This window comes from Stegostoma tigrinum, chromosome 16, assembly GCF_030684315.1.
Source record: "Stegostoma tigrinum isolate sSteTig4 chromosome 16, sSteTig4.hap1, whole genome shotgun sequence".
Taxonomy (NCBI): Eukaryota; Metazoa; Chordata; class Chondrichthyes; order Orectolobiformes; family Stegostomatidae; genus Stegostoma; species Stegostoma tigrinum.
In genome coordinates, this window is record NC_081369.1 from 45,369,720 (window position 1) to 45,388,381 (window position 18,662).

Below are 18,662 nucleotides of genomic sequence, written 5' to 3' on the forward strand. Positions count from 1 at the left end.
GGCCCCTCCTGGCCCTCGTCAGTCCACTTTTGAGCTCCTTCCAAGCAAGTCTGTAATCCTCAAGCTGTGCTAGACCCTCGCTTCCTCCACCTTACGTATGCTGCCTTTTTCTTTTTGACAAGAAGCACCTCTGTACCCGTCATCCAAGGCTCCTTAATCTTACCCCTTACCTGTCTCAGAGGAACAAATTTATACATCACTCACAACAACTGCTCCTTAAACAGCCTCCACATGTCTGCTGTGCCCTTTCTGTGGAACAATTGCTCCCAATCTGTACTTCCCAACTCCTGTCTGATAGCGTCATAGTTTCCTTTACTCCAGTTAAATATCTCTGTGCACATACTGAGTAAGGAAACCCTCCTGAACACACTTGACAAAAACGGCTCCATCCAAATCATCTGCAATAATGGGTGGTTTGATGTAATTATACATTTTAAACATTGTGTTAATTTTTTTACATGTTGAATGAGTTTCAGAAATTAAACTAACCCTTTACTGTCAACCTAAGGAATTTGACTCAGTCATTTACAGTCAGTCATACAGCGTAGAAACAGAGTTTGGTCCAACTCATCCATGCTGACCGGGTTTCCTAAACCAACCTAGTCCCATTTGCCTGCATTTGGTCCATATCCCTCTAAACTTTTCCAATCCATGGACCTGTTCAAACGTCTTTTTAAATGCTGTAATCGTACCAGCCTCCACCAACTCCTCTGGCAGCTCATTCCATACAGACACCACCCTCTTTATGAAAAGGTTGCCCTGCAGGTCTCTTTTAAATCTTTCCCCTCTCACCCTAAACCTATGCCCTTTAGTTTTGGACACCCCTATACTTGGAAAAAGACCTTAGCTGTTCACCTTATCTGTGGGTTGCACGATTTTATAAACTTCTGAAAGGTCACTCCTCAGCCTCCAACACTCCAGGGAAAAAAAGCCCCAGCCTATCCAGCTTCTCCTTATAACTCATACCCTCCAGACCTGGTTACATCCTTATAAATCTTTTCTGAACCCTTTTTGGTTTAACAACATCCTTGCTGAACAAGTTGCACACAATGAAGTATTTATTTATTAAATTGGCCATATCAACTTTCTTTTAAATTCAAGCTCTGTTGTCACAACAAGGTGATTAGATTCTTAACTCCAGATATTTTATTGAATTCAAATCCAATAACTGCCACGCTGGGATTTAACCCGGGTCCCCTGAATGTCATCCAGACCTCAGGATTAACAGTCCAGCTGTGTCCTTTCTCATGAAAGAAAGAAGGTGGAAGGGTGATCAAACTGGGCTCTTTAAAGTTCAGAAAAGTTTCAACTGAGTGGATGAGAAAGAATGTTTCCTCTTGTGGAGGAGAACATAAATAGAGGCCATCATTTGAATAGTGGTTAACACTGCTGCCTCATAGCACCAGAGACCCAGGTTCGATTCCACCCTCAGGCAACTGCCTGTGTGGAGATTACACATACTCCCCATGTCTGCATGGATATCCTCTGGGTGCTCTGGTTTCCTCGCGCAGTACAAAGATGTGCAGGCAAGGTGGATTGGCCATGCTAAATTACTCCATAGTGTATAGGGGGTGGATATAGGTGGAATGCTCTGAGAGTCAGTGTGGACATGTTGAGCTGAAGAGCCTGTTTCCATACTGTAGGGATTCTATGATTTCGTCTTGGATTCTTGAAGAAACATGTCTTCACAAACAGTGCTGAGAGCATGGACTCAGTACCATAGGGAGTGGATGAAGTAAGCGTTATATATGCATTTAGAGAGCCGGGCTAGTATATGAAAGAGAAGAAAATAGACGGTTATGATGATGGATTTAGATGAAGAAAGATGAGAAGAGACTCAAATATAGCATAAATCGCAAAATAGCCAGCTTCTGTGCCCTATATGCATAAGGTGAATGACATGTTGATCCCACTTTTATGGTCTTAGCTGAGGAAGGAATTTTGGCTTGGAGAATTCATTTACTTTCTTCAAGGACTGCCATAGGAACTCTATCTGCTTGAAAGAGCAAGAAGGATCTTAGTTTAGCATCTGCGATCAAATAATTTCTTTTTATAGTACTTGGGCATAAGTGATCACTTCAGTCTGGTACACTGGCCAGAAATAACACTGTTAATAAATGTAAACAATGACTATGTCTGCCTTAGTTCTTCTATTTATTTCTTTAACAAAGGTGTGATCCAGTTATTTTAAATAGATCAAACTCTCTGCTAAATAATAGAGAGAATTTCAGACACATACAATGAGTGCTCTTACCTATTGTGCCACAATCTTAGAATGTATGTAATGAAATCAACTTTGCCATTCTTTTTGAAGCTTTTAATAAATCAATCAATGTTGTTTGGAAGAATGGAAGTTCAAAACTTCACACAATGACCTGTAATCGAAGTCTCTTGGTAAACATTCCATTCTCTGATTGATCCTGCTGATAACAGATTTGGACTGACTGAGTGTTTTCAGTGAAATGGGTGATAATTACACCCAAACATTAATCACACTTGGGTTGGGAGTCTAAGCCCAGCTTTAAACAGTAGGACACCTTGAAAGCCAGAGTTTGAACAACTTCAAACTCTAATCTGTGTGACCAATAATTAAGTAACCTTGGCCTCAATGTGAAATAATTTTACATGATACTCTTGGGAAGGGCAGTCACTGAAAAATACAAATACCTTCTCTTTAAATCACTGAAACACTTCACTGTAAACAGAATGCAACTGCAAATACTTCTATGCATGATTAAAAAAAATTCTAAATTGACAAAGCACTTCTCACATAGACACATGGCACAGACTCCTATCAAAGTAATGGCTCTAATATTGTAACCATATTCTTTCATTATCCTTGTGTGACGGTAACCAATTTATATGAAATAATTTAGGAAGAAACAGTGGCATAACCTCATGTAATCTTATTAACTAAGGAGTGTTTTTAAGGACTTGAGGGGAATGATTTTTCACACCCTTCCATCTTTGAAGGTTGATGAATGCAGAGCAAACAAATCCATTTCAGATGTGGTGTCTTCATATGACAAATTTATTGATGTCTGAAGACACTAATGCTTGTGTGCAACATATGAAACTACTAAGTCTTATTGTAGGTTGTCGTTTTCAGTTCTATTGCCGAGCCACTGGTCACTATGGTGCTGCACAGGAGCCTACAGGAGTTGGCTAGTGACTTCCAGATGCAGTGTTGGTGTTTAGGGTCTTCTTCTCATGCTTGTAAGCCTCTACAAAGCAAAGCTTTGGGTATGAGACCACTCGTGAAAGCATCCAAGCCATTGAAATCACCACTATTTGAGGGGTGCCAACAATCTTGGTAGTTCTGCTTTTGATCTAGGCTAGAGGAGAAGACAGGTGGAGAGGACAGTATGGGTTGGGAGATAGGGAGGGGATAGGTCAGTCCAGGGAGGACGGACAGGTCAAGGAAGTGGGATGAGGTTAGTAGGTGGGAAATGGAGGTGCGGCTTGAGGTGGGAGGAGGGGATAGTGAGAGGAAGAACAGGTTAGGGAGGTGGGGATGAGCTGGGCTGGTTTTGTGATGCAGTGGGGGGAGGGGAGATTTTGAAGCTTGTGAAATCCACATTGGTACCATTGGGCTGCAGGGTTCCCAAGCGGAATATGAGTTGCTGTTCCTGCAACTTTCAGGTGGTATCATTATGGCACTGCAGGAGGCCCAGGACGGACATGTCATCTAAGGAATGGGAGGGGGAGTTGAAATTGTTCGTGACTGAGAGTTGCAGTTGTTTATTGCGAACTGAGTGTAGATTTTCTGCAGAGCAGTCCCCAAGCCTCTGCTTGGTTTCCCCAATATACAGGAAGCCACAATGGGTACAGCGGATGCAGTATACCACATTGGCGGATGTGCAGGTGAACATCTGCTTGATGTGGAAAGTCATCTTGGGGCCTGAGATGTGGGTGAGGGAGGAGGCGTGGGGGCAAGTGTAGCACTTCTTGCGGTTGCAAGGGAAAATGCCGTGTGTGGTGGAGTTGGAGGGGAGTGTGGAGCGGACAAGGGAGTCCCAGAGAGATGCTAAAATATATATTCACAAAGCACTGTGGATAGAGAAGACAAATCTTTTTTGAATCTCTTTTCTTGCCTGAGAGCACAAGCTTTATATATCATCAATTTGATCATCTTGATGTCATCGCAGTCGATCTGTTTCCCTATGTACAACCAAGGTCTGCATCAAGAGACAGATCCTCTGTCACTATGGACCCAAGGGAGATATCAACTGTAGCAAACTAGATTAAGTTCTGTTCACTCACCCATCTCTTAATTATATAGCAAATGATATTTAGAACGTTCATATCATCCAATTATCAATTTTATTAAAATGACAAGCAACTCACCAGGGTTTAGGGAGAATTATATTCAGATATGGAAATGATCAACTTTTCTTTCACCAGAAAGGACAATGGTCATTTGTTTGAGTTTTTACTATTTGTAAATTCAAAACTAATTTTTAACCACAGACTCCTTTTGAGTTCACAAGACATATTACAAGGTACTATTAATGACTAATGTGTCTCAAAGTATCTGTGAAATATGTTCAAAGATTTTTGTATTTAAAACTTAGATCCTAGACTGGATGATTCATTAGTCCACCCACACCCTTTCTACTACAGCAGTAAAATGATTGAAACTTGGCATGTTCAGCAGTTATTTTTCCTCTCTATTCATGATCTGCCTTCCTTTGCCATGTCCTGGAGGTGATTACACTGATTACATTACACAAATAGTTGTGTTCAGAAAGTAAAATCACAGTAAGCTATGGAGCCATTAGAGAAAGGCTGCACCCTTTCCTGATTCTATAACCTTAAAGTTCATGGTGGATTGCTGGACAGGTGGATGAGCAATTAGACGGGACTTATGGCCAGCAGAGGCCCTGTTCCAAATAACAAAGATATGGGTTCCACACCATTTACAACACTCCCTGGATGGTGACCTCACTAAAGACAAGGAATTTCAGAACAGCTCCCTGCCACTGTGTAAGTTACAGGTGAAAACCCCGATTTGATTCAAACTGAGAAATTTGACCTTTACCACTTCTCTATACAATAAGTTGATCTGTTATCAAGTACTGTTCAAGAACTGTAGCTGCCAAAGATCCATTTGAACTACACAGTTCATGGGAACCAACATCAGCTGTTCCTAGGAGCTAGTCGCAAATGTAAGATGCAAATAATTTGCAGTCATGTGTGGGAACACTAACCAATTTCTTCTCTCCCACAATCAGAAATGTTCAATTGAGATCAATTAACTCAGGTTTGAGATGTGACTAGAGATATTGCTAATTAAAATGACTCAGTATCATACCAATTATATCAGTTACTCATTAAACTATTGGGAACTCCCTTTATGTTGAACTTGCACAATATTGATACTTGGTATCCTCTGCTATAGCTGGCACAATCTTTTGCTTCAAATGGATAATTAACGTGCAAATATATCTGGCTACATTTCAGCTTTTGTCAGTAGAACATCTGTTTCATTTGAATCAGAAGACTTGGGTTTTAAGGTCTACCCCAAGATTTCTGTTAAAAATCTTATGGAACATGTAACAGTAACAGCAAGGGAATGCCATACAGTTGGAGATTCTGGGCTTTGGACCAAGCCTCTTTGCTTATTCAGATGGAAGTAGAAGATCGAGTGGTATTATTTGTAAGTAACTGTTTCATCCTGGAAGGAAGTGGTAAAAGGGCAAGAGCTGTATCTCTTGCACAGGCATGGAAAGATGACATGTAAAAGGATAGTATATAAGAGATGACTGAAGAGCAGACATGTCTTTTAGAGGAAATGGTCCTTTTAGAATGTGGGAAGGGGTGAAAAAAATGTCATGTGGTGGCATCAATCAAGTGTGGTCAGAAAATAATCCATTGAATGCGAAAGATGGTGACAAGAAGTTGAAGACAATGGGAATCCTAGTATGATTCTGGGAAGAAGGGAAAGAGAGCAGAAGACCGGAAAATTGGACAGGCATGTTCAAATACAACGTCAATTATAATAACAAGAAATCCTCAATTGAGGAAAAAGGAAGCTGTTTCAGAAATGCCAGTAGGAGGCTTTGTCAGAGCAGGTGTGGTGGAACTGGAGAAACTGGGAGATTGAAACAGCATCCTTACGGGAAGCAAGATGGAAGCTAGCGTAATCATGACAGCTGTGAAATTCTGTGACTTTGTAAAAGATACTGTTGACATTCTATCTGCAGAAACCTAGATGGAGAATTTGAGCAAAGGAAGGGATGAGTCAGAGGTAGACCATGTGAAAGTATGGGAAAGTTGGAAAAGTTGATGATTTTTGAAGTTTAGGATGAGAGAGGAAATGTCACCACTATAGTCATTAATGAACCAGAAGAAGAGGTAAGGGAGGGGGACCAGGTAAGGCTAGAAAAAAGAATGTTCCATGTATCCTACAAAACATTTAGCTTGAGGAAGTGAATGGTTATATTAAGTATACTTAGTATTTAATTCCCTGAATAATGGGAATTGAATAAGTTAAATTAAATAAATTGATTTTGATTCAAGGTATTATCAAGAGGCACTGCATCTTTAATCTTATTGTCTACAGTTTATCAGGAGTTGTCTATTGTGTCTCAAGCTGGGAAAGCGACTCTAAGGTTAATATAAATGATGTAGTTCTCAGGAGTTTAATCAAGGGTAGCATTATTCCCCGGCCTGAAAGCTGATCAGGAGGTATTGGCCACAGTGCAGAAAATCCTGCTTCATATTAAATCTCGGAATTGACAATAGCCCTCCGATCACATTTATAACTGAGAACGATTTTAATCTACATTAATGTTAGAGGTGTCAATTCCTGATAGAACCACCATTGACTAACTCTAAGTTTCTGTTTTCTAACAACCTGTTTCTAATGGCTGATAATATCATTTAAGAAAAATGTTAAACTATTTTAAAGAGGATGATAACTGGGCAAGTTATTTGGATTTAAAATACTCATTCTTCCAAAATAGACTAGAATTAATCTACCTGTTGTGACAGAAAGGTAACAATCTAACTTTAGAGCGATTTTGCAGCAAAATTGTTTCAAGATACCCAACAGAGACAGTAATTACTTGGATTTGATTACTCAAGATGTATAGCTTCATAGTGTAATTAATTCCCAAGATATTCATGTCACTAATAAGGCTAGTCTTTATTGCTTAACCTTATTTGCCCCTCAAAATAATGTGAGGGCCCTTCTTTCAGAACTACTGCAGTCTGTGTGATGACGATACTTTCACAATTCTGATATTACTAAATTGTCTTGCTCCTAAAGATGAAAACATCTGCTTCATAGCACTCCTTCAAAGCTCAGCAATGTTGTAAACCCAGAGGGAAATTCTTTTGACAAAAAGCAATGTATTCAAGAAATAGGAGATCAGAACTCAAAACAGATGCTTCTAAGATGCTGTGTGAAAGCCATCTGTAATTTTAAACTAAAGTATCATTCACATTGGGTGGACCCCACTGAATTCTGAACAAAGCAATATATTGTATGACCGCAAGGCCAATATAAAGACTATTTTTTTCTGTCTACTACACTTGTGGAAAATGAAACTGACACCGTGTTGTCACATTTGATTCCAAGATGAGCTTCCAACCTCATTTTCACACTATCATCGAGCATGCCATGACAACGATACTCCACTTTGTCTTTTTCCCTGCTGCAGAAATCCTCGTACTACGCCTTTGGAATAGTAAAGTCCTGAGGAAAAAATGCAGTCCTAGCCGCACTTACAAATTGTACTTTCCGTGAATCATATGTTATTCAAACCTCTGCCACCCGTGTCTTAACTGACATCAAGTATCATTTCCTGATCACCCTCAGCTCACTGACCTCCAATACCTTTTGGTCAAGTGATGTCTCAATTTCAAAATTTGTATCCTTATTCTCAAATCCCTTCATGGCCTTACTTCTCCCTATTCCTACAATCACCTCCAAACACACAACCTTCCAAGATATTTACACTTTCTCATTCTGGCATTTTGTGCTCCATCACTGGTGGCTATGTTTTCAGTTGCTTAGCAAAGTTTTGGAATTCTGCCTGTACATCTCTCCACTTCTCTTACTCATTTTCTTCCTATAAGACTCTTATTAAGTCATGCCTCTTGTACAAGCTTTTGCTCATTTGTCCTCATTTCACCCTGTGACTGACCATCAAAAATTGTTTGATAGTGTTCCTATGAAGCACCTCAGATGTTTCATTACATCAACTCTACTACATGAAAATAGGCTGCTGGGAAGCATTAGAGGTGCTTTTTGATATCAAGTGAGCTTTAAGCTTCTTAAAACAAGTTTATCCAGGAGAATGATATTGCATGCAAAATAGGTACACTGCCACATAAGGGTAAAAATGTCTTTAAAAACAAAATTAAATCTGTAGAAAAACTGTGAAGATATTTCTGTTGTGTTCTGCATCATTACCTGTTTATGATGATGCCTCTGGAAACATATTAAATTTGTCGACATAGCAGGCTGTTGGCATGACTGATTCAAGATTGTGATATTTGTCATAACTTTTGCAGTTTTGCCCATCCAAATACTCATTGATTTTGTTTTGACAAAAATGCCAATACCAATATGAGAATTTGGTGGGACATGGGAGAAAACAAGCTGCAGCTTTGTTGTATACGTTTGGTTTTGTTGTTACAAGTTATTTTATTTAAAATTTTAAATGCCAAAGATATCAAAATACAAAGGTTCTTTCAAATCAATGACATTGGGACAGAAACAAAGACACTTACCGACTACTCAGGTTATCCCTCTGTGTTTGTTTTGAGATTGAGAGGTACAAATCATGAAGGTAAAGTGCTAAATGGTTTTAATGGTGTGGTCAACGAAAATGGGTTGTTGACTTATATGGCGTTGAAGTAAGTTAGTAGCACTGTGTAAGAATGCCAACATTTCTTGAGGTGCCATAATAATGCTCACGAAATTTAGCACAGTATTACCACTACACTGTAGAAAACAAAGGAAACTTAATTTATTGATAACTGATTAACAGGCACCAATCTTTCATGTAAAACATCAGGGTAAGTGAAGTATAATAGAAATTGAATCATTTCTATATTTCTCAAATTAAGAGTGTCATTGATAGCTAAAATAAAAACTTATCGTAAAAATAAAAGAGATTACAACTAACAATAGTTGTAAAGCATTTGAAAATCAGGCAAGGTTCTGGAATCACAGCCAAAATGTTCTCATTGCAGCAGGAACCCCAACAATTGGCCCAAAGTTTGTGGGACATACTGACTTGGGCATTAGCCGGAACCCAGGCATTTTGAGGCTCCAGCAGTTTTTCACAGAAGCTGATGTCTTTTGAAAGGACACGTGCCAGTCCTCCAAGAACTGCCAGAAAGCAGAAGAACCAGCTGCTCAGCAATTTCAGTGCTGCCACCAAGAGTGGGAGACATTGCTGAGACTGCACCAGGATCAAGAGGACACCATGGAAGGAAGTCATATTCGCAGCCAGCTAAGTAGGCTTTGGGAGAGCTGAAAAACAGGTTCTGGTGGAGTTTGGTGGGCCATTGCTGCTGGGTGGCCCGTCTATGATCCAAACAACTGCCTTTTTAGAGGTGATAATGGGAACTGCAGATGCTGGAGAATCCAAGACAATAAAATGTGAGGCTGGATGAACACAGCAGGGCCAGCAGCATCTCAGGAGCACAAAAGCTGATGTTTTGGACCTAGACCCTTCATCATCTCTGATGAAGGGTCTAGGCCTGAAACGTCAGCTTTCGTGCTCCTGAGATGCTGCTGGGCCTGCTGTGTTCATCCAGCCTCACATTTTATTGCCTTTTTAGAGGTATCCCTTCTCCACTGAGAGGGACCAGAGCTAACCTGCCAGTCTTCATGCACATTGAATTACCTGCCATTGCAGGTGAAGAGTTAGTCACAATGGGAAGAGACCCTTAATTGTTTTTGGGATGACAGTGCTGTTCTCCACCTTCTTCACCACTGGTTTAATAACATGGTAGTGAGAAACTGACAGGCACTCCAGTGCTTGTTATTTTATGGACTATATCCACCCTGCCTTCCAAGCTATCCTAAGATGGATTAACAAAATACAACATCATGCCTGTTCAGCACAGGATTTCCAAATTCCTGCCTATTCTGAAGTCTCCCAGAAACGAATGCTGATTGCCCAGTTACTGCTGCAAGCAAATTGGGAGAAACATCTCCGCAATGTCAGTGGAATTCAAGCGGTGATTACAGCTAAGAACCAAAAGAACTGCGGAAGCTGTAAATCAGGAACAAAAACAAAGTTTCTGGAAACGATCAGCAGCCCTGGCAACAGAAAGGGTCACTGGGCCCAAAACATTAACTCTGTTTTCTCCTCCACAGATGCTGCCAGACCTGCTGAGCTTTTCCAGCAACTTTGTTTTTGTTGTTTTTGTTGGTGATTACAGCTGCTGCATTTAGAACTTACACAGGTTAGATCATCAACACTTTACTTACTCTGGTGCCTTGCAGTTCCCAATTCTACTGAGGCAGTCACTTTCATATCAATGTATGGCAACAGTTTGTAAAAATGGCCTTTGTGGAATGGAGTTATCTTTCCAGCATCAATAGCAGCAGAGATCTTGCTTCATTTCTGAACACATCTTCAACATTTGATCTCAGGGACAGAGCAGTTTTCCCATCACTTCAGCTCCTGGACAAAGAGCTGTCCATTTTCCAACAGTCACTGCCACTTTCAGACTTGCCTTTGGGAGCTTTGACAAACCCCCATTGCATTTCACCTTTTATTTCCAGCTACTGCCCTAATGCTGGCATATAGAAACCTGAGAAACACAGTCCTTTACAGCAGTTAACTCTGCTGAAAATGGGGGACACTTGAAATGAAATGGGTCTGCACATAAACAGACCTGAAAACTAATGTACACAAGGGAATCTGCTAACTACAAATTGGCTTTTTCTCTGAAGTTTGAGTTTAAATGTGTATACATGTAGCAATGCTTAACAGATCCAACAGCAGGAACAAATTTACAAAATAAATTCAATACATTGAGTGTAGAATTGTCCAGCAATATCCAAATTTGAAAATGGAGCTCGGTTTCCTTTGTTTGCATCCCATTCACCTCCAATTCTCAGACCTTCTTACCTCATGACCTCTTGTGCAAAGCCACAAATGGAAGCTCTGAACAACTGAAGATCCAATTGTTAGAGCAGCAATGCAACAACATTTGCAATCTGGGGGCAAGCATCAAGCAATTGAATCATTACATCACCGGCACTCCAAGAATGCATTTAATGAATGTTGTCAATCTTTAACAGTGAGCCATTGGAATATACTATTGATTAGTTATATTGGAATTATGGCCTTTTGCAGTAGAGAATTAGATTTCATATTTTTGGAATAGCTGAATATTATAAGGGAGGAGATTCCATGAGATCAGTATGTGTACGTGAGAAAACAATTTGTTGAGGGAAAGATTGGGAAATGTTTTGAATATGGAAAGAGTGAAGACATGCAAACAACTTTTCATAAGTAGGAGTGGGAAATCTTGATGGAATGAATGGATTGTGATAAAAATTCCAGTTCAGGGTTGAACTCGTTGAACCGGTTAGGTCACCGACTTGAGTCCAATGGGACAGGTGGAAAAACTGATGAAGTCTGGCCTGGAGCATGTGAATAATGATGAGCTCTGGCCATGCAGTGTGGTTGCTGGTGGAAACTGAATCTCATTTAGTACTTGATATCAGGCACAAAATTGCTCAAACAGCAACTGATGTCAATGATCATGGGATCATTGAGAGCTGTCTGATAAGAGTGGTTGTGTTGGGGGCAGCAGTAACTCAGTGTTGTGTGTGCAGACATTGACTTTGAAACTTTCAAAATGAAGCCAGCATCATCATCTCACCAAGAAATCTCTTTGGTTAGGTTAATAATCTTGTTGGGGTGAGAGAGGACAGTATACAGAACTGAATTTTTAAATTTACTAAAGTTAATTATTGAAATCTCTCTCCATACTGTCAGGCTCAAGAACTGCCAAATAGTTCACACAATCATCCCACCAACAGTTGATGCAAATTAAATGGCTCATATAAGAATAACCAGGAAAATGTTAATGGAAATTGAATTTTTAACCTGTTGCTCAGAGGAAGCATTGGAAAGGCACTTTGACTTCAATTTCCTAAATTGTGCACAATCACTCAGTCATCTTACGGTGGGCCAAGTCTCACTATAGTTCCCATCGTCTATCTAGTAGAATGCATTTTGCTGGTTGGCCAGGTATACCCCTCTTTCGTCTCTTGTGTTGCGTCAGACGCTTCAGCCGGCATTAATCATCCACTGTCTGAAGGTATTGCAGGCCTTACCACAGGCTTCAAAGTTGCCTGCAAGGAATGATTTCACTGCATTCCCACAGTACTGCCCCTTAGTTCAGGCTTTCAGACTTAACATCAGGTTGGATTTCTATTGGTGGTCAGAGAACAAATGGTTAAGTTGTCATACTACTTACAGTAACTAACAGGCCAATGAATGAATATGGCACAGGCCCAAACATCTATGTTTAAAAAATAACAGACAGGAGTTTAAGAAGGGAAGTTATCTATCTTTTAATGCCTTCATCCATCTCTAAGACAATGCTTTTTGGAATATGAGGTTTTACACACATTGAGTCCACATTCATTGGTGATCTGACATACCATAGCAGTTACCAATGTTCTTTAATTTGGAGCCTCTAATATTTTATTCAACATGGTAAAGGTATAGCTGCCATTGTCCATAAGAACTGCTCTCTGAGGGAGAAATGGTGGTGCTTTAACCTAAGGATAGCCACACCTGACGTAGGGAAAGAGGTTGAGAAGGAAAGTCTTTTGTAGTAAGTGAGCTAGTGCAGGATTTGATGATGGTGCTCATCCACATAACCAAACCCCTTACCTAACAACAACACACAAATAACAAACAAGAAAGAGAGAAAAGTCCAAAACAGAGGGAGAAAAAGCTGGAGAAACCCAGCAAGTCTGGCAGCATCAGTGGGGATAGAAACAGAGTTAATGTTTCAACTTTCATTTGACTCTTCTTCAGAATCTCCATTTTGGTTTCTGGTTTGTAAGTTGCAAAACTTCTCTTTATTAAAAGGATTGTCTGACATGGCAGAAATTGGTCATTCACAAATAGATGAAAGGTGAATTAAAGAGGCATGTGCTGTCACATTCACCTACACCTGGGTAATTGGTTTCACAAAGTGCCACAGGCTTGGCTTTGTTGCGGCTGTAACTGAACTGAAGACTATCGCAAAATACCTTTCATCTTTTAAACATTTAATATGGTGAGTGAAAAGCTGCACAAAACAACAAAGGAGTAGAGCTGGTCAAGTAGCTGTAAGAGACATTTGAATGGCCCAATCATGTTAGGTTTCCCCCCTATTTTCTTCCACTCCTGAAACGGGAGATTACAGTATTAAACAAACAAACCATTGCCTTTGAGGACTGTGTACAGAGATTTGATTTTACAGTTAGATTCAATTAACAAAGAGAGTTGGGAATTTGCCCTGCTTTTAAAAAGAGAAATTTTGCAACACAGCATGAACTGTTTACTTTGCCCCTCTGCAGATACAGGCCATCCTGTGCAAAATAAAATCCTGCCGCTCTGTTTCACGTTGAATTTGGATTGATTTCAGGTCAATAAATCATTGATACAACCTGAAGCATTTCAGCAGCATTTAAACAACAGAAGGATATCAAAACCTTAGAGACCATGTAGAAGAGAACTTAATCCTGACACCAGGAGCTGAAGGACTAAACACACTGGCTTTGTTCTCCTTAAGAGGCTTTACAATAAAGCTTTTGACATCATGAATGATTGATTAAATATAGAAAAACAATCAACAATGACAGGAAGGTTACCTGGGGGACCCAGATGTAAGGCAGTTGGCGAAAGAACCTGGGGACATAGACAAAGAATGCTGGAGAAACTCAGCAGGTCTGCCAACATCTGCGGAGACAGAAACAGAGATAATGTTTCGAGACCAGTGACCCTTCTTCAGGACTGAAATGAACTTTGTTTTAATTGGAGGTTGTTTGAACGTTCTTCCTGAAAGTGGCGGTGGATTTAGACTCAATTCATTTGTCAGTGAGAACTGGAAATCCACAGGGGAAAAGAAACATTTATCGGACTGTAGGGGGAAATACCCTTGCATTAGCCACTTTTGTTACCATTCCCTACCAACCGGAAAGCTACAGCCAAATAAATACTTGATGTTAGTCGCTGTTGTAACGTGAGAGACGGGCAAACCGATATGAACACAACAAGATCCCACAAACAGAGACGTGGCCACCTGGTTGGTGATGCTGTTTGAAGATTAAGTAGGGGCCAGGGTACCAAAACCCTCCCTTGCTCCTTCAACGTTCACACCCAGCCAGCTTCAACTCGAACTGCGGTGTAATCATTGGAAAGCTCTTTCAGGTAGCTGACAACGTGGCGACGGGCCGAGTGACTTCCTTCTCCGCTGCCCAGCATCGCAAAGGACCCCCTCGAGCGTCATTTTCACGTTGCACTGCTCTCGGGGAGAAGTCAACTGGAGTTTACCTTGATCATGAAACTACGAGCAGCTTCGCACGATGGTAGCGATAGTGCGCGAACATTAACCAGAGCAGGCTGGAGATGCTTTGTGGATTATGTACGTGTCTAACTTCAACAGCTGCTATGTTTTAGCGCCCAAACATTTGCCACCTACCTCTGTCCAGCAATACTTTCACAGTTCCCGAGCCCACTGTTCCGGCTCCCCCCAGAACAAGGACAGTGCGGTCTCCTGGAGCGCTCATTCTGGGCAAAGCTGGGAGCGTTTGCAGCCACTGAGAATGAAATGAACACAACTGCCAGCATAGAGCTAGTGCCTTTTCTTATATGGGACCTGGAGGTGTGTGCTCCGCCCCCCTACCGAGATACAAAACTCCTCCCTTCCACATCACACCCAACATCTCAGGGCACAGCACTAGCCCATCAACAGCTAGCTTTAAAAAGCCTTCCCGATAGAGCCGTGTCGTGGTGGAACAAAACCCACCGATACTTTATGCCTATCCCTGCCCATGTCCCTTAGATCGTATAAATGTTACATGGTGTTATGTTAGAACGACTCCTTCCCAAACAGTTTGGAGTTACAAGCGGCGAAATGCCCGATTGGAAACTGCTGATTGTGGAATTGTCACCTGCAATCCTCCTGACTGTGTGTGCCAGAAATCTGAGCAGTAACGCGACAGAGGACATTGTCCTCCTGAGGCGAGATTGCGAGATCAGACCAGAGTAAAAGATTGTCCAGGCACAGAAATACGGGTCGAGAGTCGGTTTCAGAAATATCCGTCCCACTCTTCATTCAGCTGTCTCTGACAACTGCCATCTTCAAAAATAAAACTTTATCTCCTCCCCGTGATTGTTTCATTCCTTTTGATCTTCAATCCCACTTGGTAGCAACCCAGGCGAGATTTTGAATGTTGAATGTAGTGTGAAATATTTAGTCAAATTCTGCGTAATTTTGCAGGATTACAAAACTCTAACAAAGTTGCTGGAAAAGCTCAGCAGCTCTGGCAGCATCCGTGGAGTCAAAAGAAGAGTTAACGTTTCGGGTCCGGTGACCCTTCCTCAGAAGTTTTTTTTCCCCTTCACAGACACAGCCAGACCTGCCGAGCTTTTCCAGCAACTTTGTTTCTGATCCTGATTCACAGCATCCGCAGTTCTTTCGGTTTTCATTACAAAACTTTACCCAGCTTCTGTAGGAGTACACTGGGAGCAAAGTCCTGTACTCCCTAACACAGGAATGGGATGATGATGCATGTGTTCCTTCCTATGCTAGCACCCACGAACATTGCTTTGCCTTCTAATCATAGTGATGGCTACTGAAGCCCAGGGTTCAACGCACTGTTCGCTGTCTGCATGTCCCAATAGAAGGACCAAGACATACGCGGTTCACACTACATAAACCTTTGAAGAATCATATTGAAATCAAATCATTATTTCTCTTTCTCTCTTCAGAGACGTTGCCGGACCCATTGAGTCTCTTCAGCACTTCCTGTTTTCATTTCAGTCACCAACATCTGCATTAAGTATTCGCTTTCACTTCTTTAGGCAAGTCTGCAGTGCTTCAAGTCCACCTGAACCCCTAAAGTCGGGTGTATTCTGGCTGGTACCGGGGCTGGAAGTGACTGGGGAAGAGTGGATGCATGAACTAGGCTGTAAGAGAGAAATCCTCAATCCACAGGGGCCCCCACTCTCACCAAAAGACCTGGATAAAGTTTAGGAAGAAGAAATTAAATGACCTAAACAGAATGGGCAGGGTTGATGAATGTATTTTCAAATGCCAGAAATGAGCCACCAGTCATATGCATGGCTAACTCATTGCATTCCTTTCACTCAACTCCCAACAATATCTACAAAACACCACTCAACTCTCACATTCATACTTTTAGCTTGCCATCACGCATATGCCACGGCTGCAAACCACACACCCACATCTCACAGGGTGCAAAACCTGCAAAGCCATTGCAGATGCATCATCTGAACAGGTGAAGGGTAAGGTGGTGCACAACCATTGGCAGCTGAAACTTTCTGACATAGGGTCAGTTATATGTCCTCGTCCTGTTAGCAAAGATGAGCCCAACAGCTTTGGAGTGGCCACGGCCATGGCTGAAGCTGTGGCTGAGGCCAATAGCAGAGCTGACGGCCATGATCACACCTAATCCTCCTTCTCACATCTTACTTCCCACTCATTCCAAAATCTCTTCTCGTGTACAAGCTGCTGTTGGTTGAAAAATGCATGTCTTGTTTTTAACCCACAAGCCCACCCAAGTGCTTTCCTCATTTCAACTGGCCAAGACTGCAACTTGACCAGGTCCTGGTGCAAGAACAAGAAGTAGTGGGGAAAAAGAGATCAATTGCCAAGTCACCCAAACATCACGTCAGACACTGACACTGCACATGTATTAGAGAACAGCTGATAGGTGAGATTGCCACATGGTGGAACTCTGGATTTATGCACCCACAGCTAGGCCAGAAGGAAATCAGAGCACAGATGTCAGTTTGCCAGAAACGGAGATTCCACACAAGCTCTTAATGCAGACAATGTAGATGAAGATTCAGTGAGAGTGGCATAGAGAGAAGTGTTGATGAGTAGAAACACAGAAATGCTTGCTGTACTGACAGGCTTAAAAGAAAAGCTTGTGCTGAGTGTTAAGAAGCATGAAGGAGTCCAGCAACGTTATGAAAAGAGTGACTAATTTCAAGTCTATGTGTTTTGAGTATTCAAACATTTTATCCGAGTATATACAAAGAAGAAGCTTATCTCAGTTACCCAAAGAACAATTGAAAAATACAGTGTCCTTAACACACAGACATGGGCGCGCACACACACACACATATAAATATATATATTTGATTTTTTAAAATATGTGTATATTTATAATTCTCACTTTAACATGTTGGTCCTTGTTATGTCAACTATTATCCTTGGGTTTGCTAATTTGCATGTTAACTCAATCTCTGTGTCTGGACTCTTAGTTCCTCTTATTGCACAGTATGCTTACATAGGCTGTATTATTACAACATAGAAATATTTGAGTGGGATTGCAGCACTTACATCAAAACTAGTAGTCAATTTAATTTTAGCTGTGCGAATACTAACACCTCTCCTGCACGTCAATCCCTCCTTTTGAAAGCCTGGGCAAATGCAGTCTGACATCTGTGCTCTGATTTCCTTCTGGCCTAGCTGTGGGTGCATAAATCCAGAGTTCCACCATGTGGCAATCTCACCTATCAGCTGTTCTCTAATACATGTGCAGTGTCAGTGTCTGATGTGATGTTTGGGTGACTTGGCAATTCTTTGCAATTGATCTCTTTTTCCCCACTACTTCTTGTTCTTGCACCAGGGCCTGGTCAAGTTGCAGTCTTGGCCAGTTGAAATGGTGGTGTATTCCTGAAAACCTGTACCACCAAAGGCTTTGAGATCTTATTGGAGTTTCAAGAATGTCAGATTTTATAACTTAAAGTTCTCTTGTGGCTTCGTCAAAGCTAAGGACTCAGATTCACCATCTCATTAGATAATGAAATCTTCAGTTGTGTTTCTGTTTTTCATGTTTCCTGGGAGGTTGGTTTTTGTTGTCATGGAAACAGGGGTTCATCCTTTACCAGCCAACAATGCCACCTGCAACATCTGATACCCACAGCTGATATAGAGGCTGATCAATAGGTTTGCAAAGGACACCACAGCCACTGTCCATCCCTCTATTTCCCATGGGTTAGACTACATTCACAATATTTTGACTCAGTTATTAGCTTAGTCCTCTATTATTCTAGCCACACTATAGACTAGGTTCACCCACAGCATTCCACCCATGCTCGCTTGGCAGTTTTACATGCTGGTGGCTTGCACTCTTTCCACTGCAACCTGGGCCATTCTTCCAGGCACAGTCATTATTTAACAAAACATTTGACCATGGGGTTAATATGTGACCCTGTCTGCAGGTCGAAGTCACCACACCCAGTGACCTTGAAGCAAAAGGTGGGATGTCATACACCAATCCTTTGCAGATGACCATCAACAAAAAATACAGTGTAAGGGAGGTTTGGACTTTTTCAAAGACCTGGTTAAGCAGACTGAATGATCCCATTTATTAAATATTCATTCAAAGGTTGTGGTCTTCACTGGCTGGGCTAATATTTATTGCC

At 41.3% G+C, this 18,662-nt stretch overlaps 1 protein-coding gene across 2 annotated transcripts in view; it reads right to left on the reverse strand.

Annotated features, from left to right (window-relative positions):
- si:dkey-238o13.4 (uncharacterized protein LOC560780 homolog) overlaps window positions 1–14,853 on the reverse strand; it is a 38,296-nt gene extending 23,443 nt beyond the window's left edge. For both annotated transcript variants that reach the window (XM_048546761.2, XM_048546760.2), the window contains exon 1: window positions 14,683–14,853. In XM_048546761.2, coding sequence (XP_048402718.1) covers window positions 14,683–14,770 — 88 coding nt within the window. In that variant the 5' untranslated portion in view covers window positions 14,771–14,853. The remainder of the gene's footprint in view (window positions 1–14,682) is intronic.
- Window positions 14,854–18,662: the final 3,809 nt, after the last annotated feature.